The following is a 14,175-nucleotide window of genomic DNA, read 5'->3' on the forward strand; positions in this document are numbered from 1 at the left end:
ACCCGTACCGTCGCTCGAGACTCAAATTTTTAAAGGGCCCAAAAGGTTTCTATGAGCTTTTATATATATACTTAATTATATATATTTAATATATGCATCTAATCATTATGCAAAAAGTGTTGGTGGTGGAGTAGAAAAAGCATCTCAAGATAATAATGTTAAGGTTTCAAGTTTAAGTCCTGACTACGTGACCAAGGGTTTGTTTTTTTTAATTCATCTCCCCAACCATAATTTTGGGCCCAAATTTTTTTTGTCACCTGAGGTCTAATTTTTTTTTGAGAGCTCTCGGGGACGGCTCTGACGTTCGTTGTCTGCCTCATGAGACCCTCCTTCGCCTCTCGCTCATAGAATTGTGGTGCAGTGTTACGCGGGCATGGTGCTAATGTGGTTGAGCCCCTCTCACACTTATAAGACTATGGTGTATGGGGCTTGGGTTGGGGCGTGGCCCTTGGGGCTTGGGTTTCAAGCCAGGCATGGGGCGGTCTTGACATCCTAGCTGACGACCTCCTATTCGCTGACCCCGCCATGTCATTGCGGGCCATTTGAAAGTTTGAATTTTAAATTCAAACCGTTTGGCCAAGCCAAGTGGTCACCCCAACCCCAACATCCCCTATAAATGTAACCCCCAACCTCACCGGCTACCCCATTCCAAACCCGTCACTATCCACCGGCTACCCACTTCCAAACCCGTCACTATCCACCGCTACCCCACCGGCTGACCACCCCAACCCGAAGAAGATGGCATCTTGGACCCACGAGGAAGAATTGGCTCTCGTCACAAGCGTCGTTGACGCTATGAAGGCTCGGCAACCCGGCCAAACACGATATTGGCCGGAAGCATTCGCAACCTACAAACATAACGTCCGACACGACCGCCACAACCTCAACGCGTGCCAACATAAATGGCGTGAGCTACGGCCCAAGCTCGATCGTTTCAAGGCTTACTACGAAGCCGTTCCGAGCGGCGATTTACGCCACGAGGATCGGGTGGCGGTGGCGAATATTGAATTTCTAGGCAAGGAGCGAAAGACGTTCGACAAGATCGCCCTTTTTGAAATTTACCTAATACTCTAGGTTTTTTATTTTGTAATTTTTAGGTATTATGTAATTTTTAGGATTATGTAATTTTTAAAAATCTAATGAAATTTTAGGTTTTTTTTTTTATAAATGTTGTGTGAATTTTATAAATTTTTTGTAATTTTTTTTAAATAATCTGCCAAGCGGTGCACTCAACCCAAGCCCAACCCACGCCCCGCCATACCCCACGGACACGTCACCAGGCGGTGGGGGGCTCCAATTCTAGGTGTCAACTCATGCTCCAACCCAAGCCCCATTATACCCCACGGTCTAAACCCATTACATATTACACACAGGGGCGAACTTAGAGTGGTAATAGGGGTAGCACGGGCTACCCCTCAACCCCGTCTTCGTAGTATAAAAATACCCCTTAACTTCATTTCCGAAGTGTGAAAATACCACTCAACTCCGCTTCTGTTATATTAAGGATATCCCTGATCCTAAAAAAAAATTAAAATACCTCTAATTTTTTTGGGCTAGTTCCGCCATTGATTACACATGGTGTAACCTCATGCATCACTCACTTTAAGGGATAAACAACACATACGAATTTTATTACTGTATACAACAACGCAATAAAATCAGCCTGGTGCTATCTGCTTCTTAATTTTGTTTCGGTGTAATATGAGATTCCTCAAACTTCATGTCACACACCATTCAATAAATCTTTCATTGAATAACTTGAATGTAAGAGTCTCACAAGAACCAAAAATAACAACTGAAAATGTATCATTAAACGTGTTTGAACGCTTGGTTTGCATAATATTTTTTGTCAAGTTATTCTACAAAGACTTCTAACTGTAAGAAGTGTAAGAAAGATTTATAGAGTGACAAGTGTCCAATAAACTAAAACTAAACTCATTACATCACCACCAAAAACCTAAACATCCACCCCCACCCCACCCCACCACCACCCAAAAAGCTAACCCCCCTCCCCCCCAACCAAAAACCTAACCCCCCCCCCCCCCCCGGCAAAAAAAAAAAAAAACAAAAAAAAAACTATACCTCACCAAAAAAACACCCAAAAAACCTAACCCCCTCCCCCTCACCCCCACCCCCCAAAAAACCTACCCCCCCCCCCCCCCCCAAAAAAAAAAAAAAAAAAAAAACTAAAAAATAATCTAAAAAAAACTAAACGCCTACCCCCACCACCACCCAAAAACCTAAACCCCCACCCCCCACCCCCTCGGCAAAAAATAAAAATTTTTTTTTTTTTTTTGGGTGGGTGATGTGGGGGGGGGGGGGTTAGGTTTTTGGTGGTGGTGGATGTTTAAGGGTTTTTTTTTTTTTTTTTTTTTTTTTTTGTAGTGGGTTTTTTTAGGTTATTGGACACTTGTCACTCTATAAATCCTTCTTACACTTCTTACAATTAGGATCCTTTGTATTTGATCCTAATCCATATTTTTTTAAGGAACTTTTTTTTTGAACAACAAATCTCTTTATTCTTGTCGCCTGTGTGATTTGAACCCAAGACCTCTCCCTCCCAAAGGCTTTGTCTTTGCCAATAAACCACTACCCCATTTTTTAAGAAATTGAAATTGAATTATAGGAAAACACTGAATTAGTTCCAATTAAAAATTGTATATTTGATTAGTAAAATTATTAATGGAATTAAAATGTTAAAAGTAATAAAATGACTACATTCAGAGTCGTCGCCCACCTGGCACTCCCCCAAAGACGGCCCACCCTCCCCACAATTTACGGCGATAATTCTGCTAACCCTATTCTTTATCTTTGGTCAATTTACAAACTGGATCAGCTTCATCTACGTCTTGGTTCGAGTCATTTGGGTTCGACCAAGATTTGTCATCAGTCGTTATAAGATGCTAGGAGGGATATAACAGTCAATTATCATTTAATTACGTAAAGATATCACCGATGAACAAACACTTATATAACTAAAAAATAATTGGGAATGACCCGGGTTCGATCCCTGGTGTCTTCCTGTTTTATTTCCTTTGCCGTTCAAAAAAAAAAAAAAAAAACTTATATAACTAAAAAATAATAAATAAAATAAAGAAAACGTGAGGGGAGTGCCATTTGGTACCTTTCGTTTTCCATCTGCATCATCAATGTTGTCGTGTTACAATAATTATTGTAACTTCACTATCGCACTTCCTCAAAAACACATGACACACCCCACTTTCCCACCTTTTTCATTTTATTAATGTTAATAATACTATTACTCTTATCTTAATTTCTTCGTTCTGTTGTTTTTTCACGAGCGTTGAAACAAACATGTCTGCTTCCGACCACCCTTCTCCGTCAACGAGCGCGGAGCTTACGTCGCTGAGCTTAGATCTTGCTGCAGCCGCAGGACAAACCATCGGCTTCTTGAGAGACGTTGCAGAGTCACATTGGCTCCACCATACATCTGTTCTTGCTGAAGCTATTCGTAGGTAGGTGATATAACTTTAATCTATAAATTCATATCTTTTAATTGGTTTAATCTATCATAGGTATCATCAGTTGTGGATGCCCATGATGTTTGAGCTTACCGCGGAATCTGGCAAGCCACTCATGATCCTTCCTCCGCTTGATATCGAATGGGTTTGGTTCTGTCACACTCTAAATCCGGTATATATGTTTGTCTTTCTTTTCAAATCAATAGTTAAAAGTCAAACCCGGAAATTACCCTACATATACATACAAATACATACATACATACAAAGATACAAAACAAAAATATACAAAAAGGAGGTTAGGGAATAGTGTCAGGCAGCTTGTCTGGCACTTCCCTATCCTATTCGACCCACCAATTTTTACTTTAATTTTATTTCTAGCCTAAAATTACGGTTTCGGCCTTTGTTTAAAATTACGTTTTTGCCCCTAATTCAAAATAAAATTATGTTTTTGCCATGGCACAAAATCTACGCTTTTGCCCTCAGTTCAAAAACCCATTTCTAATTCTACTCTCAATTTAAATTTATGGTTTCGCCCATCCGTCTAAAATTACGCTTTTGCCCCCTTCAAAATAAAAATATGCTTTTGCCCCTAACTCGAAATTATGATTTTGCCCCCAACTCAAAATTACGATTTTGCCCAGAGTCCAAAATAAAATTATTTTTCCCCCATAACTCAAAATTATGATTTTGCACTCATTCAAAATATTTTTACGATTTTGACCTCTGTTCAAAATTATGATTTTGCTCCCATTTAAAAAATTACGATTTCTCACCCAGTTAAAAAATATGATCTTGCTATTGTTTTACTTTTTTTTTTTTTTTTTTGCAAAACATAGTACTGTTTTATTTTGCTTGGTTGACTCAATGTAACTTTTATTGTGTCAAGCAGTTGTCTAACACTCGCTCATTGGTCTTGCCAAATTAGTATTTTACCCCCAGCTCAAAATTACAGACCTGTATTGTTTTAATTTTTTTAGCAAAACTATGGTAGTGTTTTCGTTTAATTGGTTGTCTCGATGTATTTTTTTAGATTATGTTATAAGTAGTATGTACAAGTAACCTAAATATATGCATACATGTTATGAAACTAAAAAATATTTGATTTAACGCCCTACAATGCGGGCGGGCATAAGTGTAATTTTGATTCGTCCAGGCATGCCTGGTACATGCTCATTTGTCCTGAAAAATTACAATTTTGCTCCCAGTTTAAAATTATAGTTTTTCCATCGTTTTAGTTTTTTTAGTAAAAGTATGATAGTGTTTTTGTTTTAATTGGTTGACTCGATGTAATTTTTTTTTTTGATATCGTGTTATGAGTAGTATATACAAGTAACCGAAACACAGACATACATGTTATGAGAGAGAAATATTTGGCTTATTGCCCCGCAACGCGGGCAGGGTAAAAACTAGTTGTACACAAACCCAAAAAAAAAAAAAAAAAAAAAAAAAAAAACGCATCACCCTTATGAACCCCAACACAACAGGTGTATTCACAAGTTAACACTAACACATCTCGTTCAACGAAAAAACAATTACTTAATTCTTTTTACATGTTAATACTTTAAGATTGTAAATTTGTTTGAAGTAACTCGTAAATTTTGGCATTGAAAATAGTTAAATAGTTTAACTTAATACGTAAAACATATTTAAAATAAAGAGATAAACAGGTTAAACGGGTGAGCCCGTGAACTCTTCAGGTTGACAAGAACAAAACTTATTCAGCTAAACATGTATGTAGGTTTGATCTGAAAACTCAATCTGAAAACAATTTGAACTCGTTTAGACCAAACCCAAACCTATAATATATATTTGTGTTAGTTTGGTGTCACGTTTTTATATCATGTCAGAAATTCACAACCCTAGTTTCAGATATTTTACCGGCAATACTGTGATTCAAGATTCGCAAAACTCATCGGGAAACCAGCCATTTTTAACCAAGAAAACAAAGACTATGCTTTGGAAAGATGTGAAGAGATATGGATATCCAAATACCCATCCGAATCATTCGAAAACGAAGTCGATTCGGGCGATAATCATTATCACAACAAGAACATTCCTCAAATGGATTATCTTTTGGGAGAACTATCAAAGCAAAGATGTTTGTTTTCCGAATTCTCGAAACCTTATATGCTAGAACTTGTTTACTTAATCGCTGCCAGAAATCGATACAAAGGGTTTTTGTTTTCGTTGCAAAGATTCGCGGATAACAGCAAAACTTTTGTACCCACATTAGATGTTCTACTAATGTGGATCACTCATAAGGTATTCAAAAACATACCCAACTTTAGAATGTGTGTATATATATATATATATAAACTTGATCTGGTTGTGGTTCGATGAATCAGAGCTACCCGAATGCGTATGCTGTCGATGTAAAGGAAATGGAGCACAGTATGGAGAAAGTAATCGACGCTGGCGAATTGGTGAAGGAGGATCATTTGGAGGTGATGCGGAAACTTTGGGAGAGCGTGTTTGATCAGCCATATGAGAAAGCCGGCTGCCCTGTAATCGGTGGTTCTAACGGTGTAAAACCACCGATTCACTGGGAAGCTACAGATTCTGATGTTAATGTCAAGTACCGGCCTTTGCTGCCTCGATTCTTGCTTGAGGTTAACGTATTGGTAAAGCGAATCCCGACGATGAAGACACCGCAAAAGGATGAATCAAAAGAGTTTTTACGGTTCAAGCTTCTTAGATGCCACCGGGAGATGAAAATAAACAGCCCCATATCCACCATCCCTTCAGACTCATGGCAAAAAGTGGTGCAGCTTTACTGCGAATTCGGGACAAAAGGAATGGTGGTAGAACGAAGACGAAAAGGGGGTGTTGGTATCAACGGAAGTAAACTACTCGAATCTAACACTTTCCTATGGAACGAGTTGCTTCGGGCACCATCGATCACTTTATATGGAGTTGTTGGCCAAAGATTGAGAGTATTTGTGTCGATCACACCGCCTGCACAAGCACCATACTTGTTCAAGTCTGTTCCGGACCGAGTGACCGACAATTCAGGAGCTATGGTGTCCGAGGTGATCCTAAAAATGAACCAATATCGACCGCAAGAAGGCCGATGGTTGTCTCGTACGGTTCTTGATCATGCTGGAAGAGAATGTTTTGTTATTCGGATGAGGTTACATTTCTTCACAAATCACAATTGCTTAATGGGTTGGCCTCGAAATTTATAATATGTAACATGACTTGTTCGATTTCAATGGCAGGGTGGGAGGAGGGGTTTGGAGAAGAGGCAGTAACAAGCCGAATGTCGTAAACTGGGAGGATCGCTGCGTAGAAATACGCGAAGGCTCATGGTCTTACATCGCTGGTTCCATCGGCAAATCCCCAGGTATGTTTCTTGGTTTCAATCTTTCGCTTTCGTTTCAAGTCAACCTAACCGTTCATGTCTTCTACGGGTGTAAACGAACCGGGCCGAGACGAGCTCGAACTTGGCTAGTATTAATTGCAAGAGCTTGAGCTCGAGTTCGTCTGGTTGTGAGCTCTATTTCTAAAGTCAGAGCTCCAACATGATAGGTTTTTCAAGCTAGAGCTTAGCTCAACTTGTTTATTAATTAATTATTAATCAATTTGTGTATATTTATAATTGTTTTTATAGATATATATAGCTATGATTTTTATATTTAACATAATATATATATAGTTAAATTTATCTTAATCTTATACATGAAAATGATTATTTTATATATACACGTTTATATATTAAATAAAAGTTATAGATACTAGCTGGCTCGTTTATACTCCGAGAGCTCGATAAGCTCAGCTCGATTCGAGTCTTTAGCGACTTGGTCTCGAATAGCGAATAAGCGGCTTGTCTTGTTTACACCCCTACTGATGTCAAATTCTCATACTTACGTGATCTAGTACAGAGAAAGTGATAGCAACCGCAACACCAAATCCAACATCCCAAAACTGGCGAGCATCATGGCGCTTTTCAACCGGACACGACCTGTTTATATCACACGACATGCATTATGATCTCAAAACTAGCACGACGACAGATTCACACATTCGACTGCTAAAAGGGCGACAATTGCAATACGAAAACAAAGAAAATGAAGATGAAGAAGGAGAGTTTGTAACAATTGTTCGGTTCACAGAGGAAAATCCAAGCGGGAGAGCAACTGGGCTTATAAACTGGAAGCTGTCAGCGGTGGAATTTTCGCCCCAAGAAGACGCAGCATTTGTATTGCTTCTTAGCACGACGATATTGACAAGTGTTACCGCAATGAGGAATGAAGATGTGGGAGGTTTGTTGGTTCGAAGGAGGTTAAAGGAGGCGAAACACGGTGATCGTGATTGGGGGTCCGTGATCGTGATGGAGTCTTCGTTGAACTCGGTTTATGTTAAGCCGTGGTATTGGAATGCTAAGCTCGTCATGGCACGTGAAGGGGAGGATTATGTCACCAAAAGTTATACGCCTGAGGAATGTAGTGATGACTTTTATAAGGAAGCGTTGTTTCGTTGGAGTGGATGACGTGGCATGCTGTTTTATTTTAAAACTTACGAGTTTAAGTTCCCGTGTGTTACACATGTTGTATAAAGAAAATACTTTTTACAAATCTATTGATAATTGTCATGTTTTAAGTGATGAGCTTGAGGAAAGTTCACCAAGGATACTTTTTGCTGATAAAGAAAACGCGGAATAATCGTTATGTGGGACCGTTGCTTCCAAGGCTCGGAGTTGACCAGTCTGAGTATAACAGATTTACTTGCTCAATTTTCAATATTAGATCAATTTTATAACTTTGAATGATGTTTTAAGGGTCAAAAACTTTCAAAAGCTTGCTCAGATACATCATCCATTCTCTTGGCAAGTAGTATCTGAAAATGTTAAAATAATCTAAATACCATTATGTTTAACTTCAGTAGTCAAAATGTACGCTATTGAGTTTATAGGAGACACACTAACTTTTTAAGACATCATAATGCTATGTTGTGACCCAACAAGTCAATCTGTTGACATATTAAATATTTAATAAAATGTCGGACTTTTCAAGGCATCATTGCGCTATAATTGATCTCATAAGTCAAGTTATCCTTATATCAAGTGTGCAATAGAGTAATGGAAGTGATTTAAACTGTCACACTGTACCTATGTAACTATTTGTTTGACCCAAGTCAATAAGAAGATTAAAGTACAGATTTTTTATGAAGAAAATCAAAATATACATGGATAGTATCTACCTCCAGACTCTAGACATCACTAAAAATGTGATTAAGGTAAATGAATAAAGAAGAAGAAGATTCATTCTTTAATCAAAGTATAAACAGATACATCGTTAACTAATAAGTACAATTCTTTAATAATTTATTAGTATACGAAGATAAAACTACACATACTTAAAACAATAGAAAGAAATAATAAGAATATAGGAAGTAACTAACCCGCTTCTATGATTGAATCACAATCAATTCCGTACCAAAGAAGTATCTTCAAATTTTGCTTCTATTGAGCAGTATTCAGATCTCGACAGCATATCATTCGAAGAAGCAACTGGCAGGTTGAAGGCATATGAGGAAAGGATCAGAGAGCAAGACGAGATAGGTGATAATGATCAAAGTAAGTTGTTATCTAAAACAAATGGTCAAAGTTCTAAAACCGATGGACAAGACGCTAAAACCGATGGTCAAGAGAAGGTGGAAGAACACGGCTGTAAGTGTTGTGGACGAGGGTGGTCTAGTAAAAATGATCGCGGAAGAGGTCGTGGTCGTGGTCGAGGAGGACAATAACAAAGGGATAAAAGGTTTATCGTAAGTTATAATTGTCATGAACAAGGTCATTATGCAAGTGAGTGTCCTAAGAAGGAGTCAAAGGAAGAAGTAGCAAACTTGCCTAATAGCATGATCCGTCACTATTTTGAAGAATAAAACGTCCATATCAAGATTAAGGGGGTGAATAAAGGGTTATTAGTTTGAAGTATTATGTTTATCTAGTAATTGGTTTATTAAGTATTAGAGTTGGTATAGGTTTAGGATAACTTGTTTAGCAAATAACTAGTTTAGTATAAATAGATGGGTTGGCAAATATAATTATTTGGATGTTTTGCTTTGTTCTTTATTAATATATAAAAGACTCGTGCGGAGTTCTCACAAAATATTGTGTCTTTCGCGTTTGTGATCCAATTGATTCCAACAATCCGACCTAATTTATTCAACTTTTAGTCAAATTCGAACACAAATTTCAAAACTTCAAATTCAAATAACTTAATTTAAATAACCTGAAATTCGACTCGATAATCACCCCTAGATGTAGTGAGTTGAATTCTCTCTCAGTTAATCAATGAATAATGAGTTTGTTTATATATAGTAACATGCTTAATCTCCAAGCAATTCGATGTATACTTTGATATTATGTTGCTTTTTTTAATGGACGATTTATGTGAGGAGATTAAGGGGCTGTTTGGTAGTCTCTTAATGACCATTCAGATGCTACCTCTTAATGGTTTAAAACCTCTGAATGAATAAGAGGTAACCTCAAGTCTGAATGGTTAAGAGGTAATCTCTGAATGATAAATCATCACATGTCACATTCTTCTACCTTCTCATTGGTAAAATTCTTAATGGTTCCATTAAGAGGTAGCCTCTTAATGACCATTCAAAGGCTACCAAACAGCCCCTAACTTGGATAAAAAGATGAAACTATTCAAATCTTTATCATTATACATTGTTTAAATCTTTTGAGTATATGTGTCATCTTTTGAGTATATGTATGACACTTGTCACACATCGTATATGTGTTCACCATGCTTGATAGTGCGATGTTAGAGCATCCATAATAAGACCCTTAAAAACACCTAAAAACATGTCCAGTCAGCTGCCACATCAGAAAAACACTCACCCTTCAAAAACACCAAAAACCCACCCAATAAGAAAACACAAAAACACATAAAAACATTGCCACATCATCACCACCTTTTATATTTAAAGGTTTCTTTTTTAATTTATCACCCAACCCCCCACCCTTTGGCCCCACCCCCTGACAAAAAGCATCTCAAATATGCGTTCTTTATCAAATATGGATTTCAAATACATGGTGAAAAAATGAATCCCACAATAAGAACAAATGGATGAGGTGGAAAAATGGCAAAAAAAAAACAACCCATAAAAATAGCTATTGGGGATGGTCTTATTATAAAATCAGCAAAATCATAATGTTTTGCTTACTTACAACTTTGGAATATGTGACCCTTTACCCATTGGAAAATTTGGTTTGCTGAATTCTGTTTACTTACAACTTCAATTTCTGAACTAAAATGATAACATATAATCTACTTTTTAGTTTTTACATCCTCTGTTGTTTCTCAATTACAATGCTAAGTTCAATAAACAAATGTTTTCCTATCTACAAATCTATACAAAAATTTTGTACTTGACAGTTAGCAAAATATGCTTGCCTATATTCGGTAATATAGAGTATACTTGTGGATAGAACCAAATATATATAGCCACTAGCTAAGGATTGACAAAATAATTGGTCACCCAATCGACCTAGTAAAATTCCTCTTGATAGACATCCTAAAACTATACTGGTTAATAATATTTTGTGTCCGCCATTGACTATGTTACTTCCCAACTGTTGATGCAATTTTTGTAGTTTCAATGGACAAATACTATTGATGCATATTAATCAAAGGCATAGGTTGTGGCCATGTGGGTTTGTTCATGATTATGGGAAACTTTACATGACTGTTTGATAAGTGTTGATATAGAGATAGAGAATTACTATTGTCTATTAATGATTTAGACCAGAAGTTTACATTATGTATGCTCTTCAAATAATAATAACTTATTTTATCAAATACAATGGGTATATAACAATATCAACTTTTTACATTATGGCACAAGGCCATAGAAAAAAGAACCACAACTTGACAGAAAAAAAACACTAGACCTTTAATTCACACCACTGTTCAGTGTCATCTTCATGCTGTTGATTAGAGGGTGATCGATTCGGGCTAAGGGATGGTGACCTTATAACTGGGAATGCGTCTAGTCGAGTCAAGGTACGATTTTGGGTACTTACATTATTTGATTTCACATTCGAGTCTTGAATATCAATGACACTAGTTTCGATTTGCTTTTCATAAGAGCCTTTTCCCAACTCGCCTGCCTCAGGTGTTGAGTTTTTGAATTTTAAATAAACAAGGAATTGTATGGTTCCCAGTAATATCCCTAATGCATTTGGCACCTGCAATAATGTTTACATAAGGTATATATCAAGAAATCTTTGTACATATCACTTTATACTTTTTTAAAGATAGAAACAAGAGGATAACAATAAGACACACTTACAAGGACAAAAATATCTGTGACCAACAAAGCAAAAGTCAACCAAACACACCCATTGAGGAAGAGAGAGGACACAAGGAGAATTGGCATATACTCCACACTCTTGGTCTTGATTGTGGTTCTCTACATAAATTTGTTGCTTTAGGTTCACAAGCACTAGTAAAAATACATTCAAATGTGGAGAACAACCACCACACGATCAACAAGAACATAAAGGCGCGTACCAGTGCAGCGAGAGGTGCAACATACATAATTGTCGTGAAAGTTGCACACAAAACTCCTGTGAATGTACGTCGTGAGCTTTCTTTAAACGCAACGAGTGTGAAAGCCAAGACAATTCCAAAAAACACAATGTCCAATATCACGAATCCGAAGTATTGAACCTGAAAATATTAAGTTGTCAATGCAAATACTCCCAAGTGCCAATCTTGATGCTGAAATATGAATAGATTAATGGGGATGATGTTTTATTTAAAACGGTCTAACAAGACGAGAGTTGACCAAATTGTATTTTAAGGGCACACAACCTATAAAGTCGCTTTATTAAAGAAGTTACATTATTAATTAAATAACCTAAAGTTACAACCTAACTCAATATTTGTCATCTCTACCAAAAGCATATAATTTGCGTTACCCTTTTTTCCTTGGTGGTATAGATGAGTAATAAAACAAGGTAGAGGGCTTGCATGGTTGCGCCAGCGGTGTTAACTGTGACAATAAGGAGACCATCGTCGGGGTCAAGTGAGCCATACAAGATCCACAAAGAACAACTCAATAACGTTGCTACATATGGCGTTCCATTGTAGTTTTCCGCAGACTTTCTCTTCACAATCTGCCTAAACTGCGCTCTGTAACGTTAAAAGATCAGTATGTTAGTTAACTGGCTGAAACTTCATTCTGTTTTTCGATCATGTATAAGCAAGGTTACACTCACATGGGAGAAGTAAAGGTGAGTATAGAGATGATGTTTCCTGCATGGACAAACAAACATTTCAATATATTAAACTTTTGTCACAAGAAACTATTGCTTGCATGTCAAGCAAGCTACATTAAGGCTCACCTAAGATCCCAACCACAAAGTCAGGAGCAACCATTTTCTTAATGTATGAATTCTGATAACTGTTTAGTCAGATAAGAAGTGAAATGAATGCGTGACTTGTGATGGTTTTATGGTTTACTCATTGAATGCCAATTGTTGGATTTTAGCAAAGATTCTTGTTCTTAATCTTTTTGTATGTTTGACCGTAAATCTTTTATTAATTTACAAGAAGTCATGATAAGAAAGGTTCTTGGCTTCAATTTACATGGGTATCAATCATGAAAAATATTAGTAAATTATGATATATAATATTAAACTAGGTTATCGCCCGCCCTTTCTGGGCTCGAGAAAGTTTTTTATATTATAATTTTATGAGTAACATTGTATTAAAAATAATACAATAAGTTATCCATTAACGAATTTTAAAGTTTTGGTATAATTAAACATGGGTTTTTGAACATGTAGCAAAATGTTAAAATCGTACTATTGACTTATGATAAAAAAAAGGGCAAATGATAATGTTCAAATATTTCAACCAATAAATAAACACACAATACTGAATATAAAAAACAATGTTATAAGAAGATGATTTTGTAAACACGATTTTATGAAATGTTAAAGGTCTTGATCTATTGCAAACAAAATCTTTCCTTGGCTCGTTGACTGTTTGAAAATACCTATCTTGCCCCATTAAACTCCCCCAGATTTTATCAAATCATTCCAACTGACAACATTATACCTATAACAAACAACAATTAATAAACATAGATATGAGAAAAAAACAAATGTAGTAAATTATAAATAGATTACAAACTGTAGTATATTATAAATAGATTACAAATTTGTAGTTTCGAGAAACCCTTCTTCTATAGATATTTGCAATTCCCATTCAGATCCACCAATCATCTTTATAATTATTTTGGAATTATTGTGTAAACCAGTGAAAATAGTGAAAATTCTGATGTGTTCAGGTAGCCATTACAAAGTAAGAACAAATTGTTAGTAATATTAGAAATGTAAATTGTTAAAAGTTAATAAAATACAATACAAAAAATATTAATTCAATAGAGTCATTTACCAAGGTATCGACTATATAACTTTCAAAAACATGATACTTTGAATCATTAGGAAGCTCAATGAAGTTGTATGAGTTATAGTATCTTCAAGATCAATGATTTCCTCAATAATATTTCACAACCATCTTTATTAAAAATTAAAATTGTAGTTTTAAAAAATGTCTTATTTTGCTTTTGACAACAGAGAGTATCACCAACGGCCAACTAAAGTTCATACATAAAATTACTCTGTGAAACAAAAGTAATTGCCACACTTATTTTTTTTAATTTGGTA

At 36.3% G+C, this 14,175-nt stretch overlaps 2 protein-coding genes across 3 annotated transcripts; one reads left to right on the forward strand and one right to left on the reverse strand.

The window, feature by feature from the left end:
* The first annotated feature begins 3,241 nt into the window (after positions 1–3,241).
* On the forward strand, positions 3,242–8,156 carry LOC110918476 (glycine-rich domain-containing protein 1). Of its 2 annotated transcripts, none has more exons than XM_022162782.2 (6): positions 3,242–3,476; positions 3,537–3,654; positions 5,352–5,744; positions 5,828–6,612; positions 6,701–6,825; positions 7,364–8,104. In XM_022162782.2, exons 1-6 carry the CDS (start codon positions 3,316–3,318, stop codon positions 7,969–7,971), a joined length of 2,190 nt encoding a protein of 729 aa, XP_022018474.1. In that variant the 5' UTR covers positions 3,242–3,315; the 3' UTR covers positions 7,972–8,104. The 2 variants fall into 2 exon arrangements, with proteins under 2 accessions (XP_022018474.1, XP_022018475.1); XM_022162783.2 differs by having other exon boundaries at positions 3,307–3,472; positions 7,364–8,156.
* Positions 8,157–11,308: 3,152 nt separating this feature from the next.
* LOC110919498 (bidirectional sugar transporter SWEET16) lies at positions 11,309–12,798 on the reverse strand. Its single transcript, XM_035985598.1, has 4 exons — positions 12,421–12,798; positions 12,011–12,169; positions 11,790–11,909; positions 11,309–11,685 (listed from the first exon to the last, which is right to left on the reverse strand). The coding sequence occupies exons 1-4, from the start codon at positions 12,472–12,474 to the stop codon at positions 11,383–11,385; spliced, it is 636 nt and encodes a 211-aa protein (XP_035841491.1). The 5' UTR covers positions 12,475–12,798; the 3' UTR covers positions 11,309–11,382.
* Between the last annotated feature and the right edge of the window lie 1,377 nt (positions 12,799–14,175).

The sequence above is a fragment of the Helianthus annuus genome, chromosome 16 (assembly GCF_002127325.2).
Source record: "Helianthus annuus cultivar XRQ/B chromosome 16, HanXRQr2.0-SUNRISE, whole genome shotgun sequence".
NCBI lineage: Eukaryota > Viridiplantae > Streptophyta > Magnoliopsida > Asterales > Asteraceae > Helianthus > Helianthus annuus.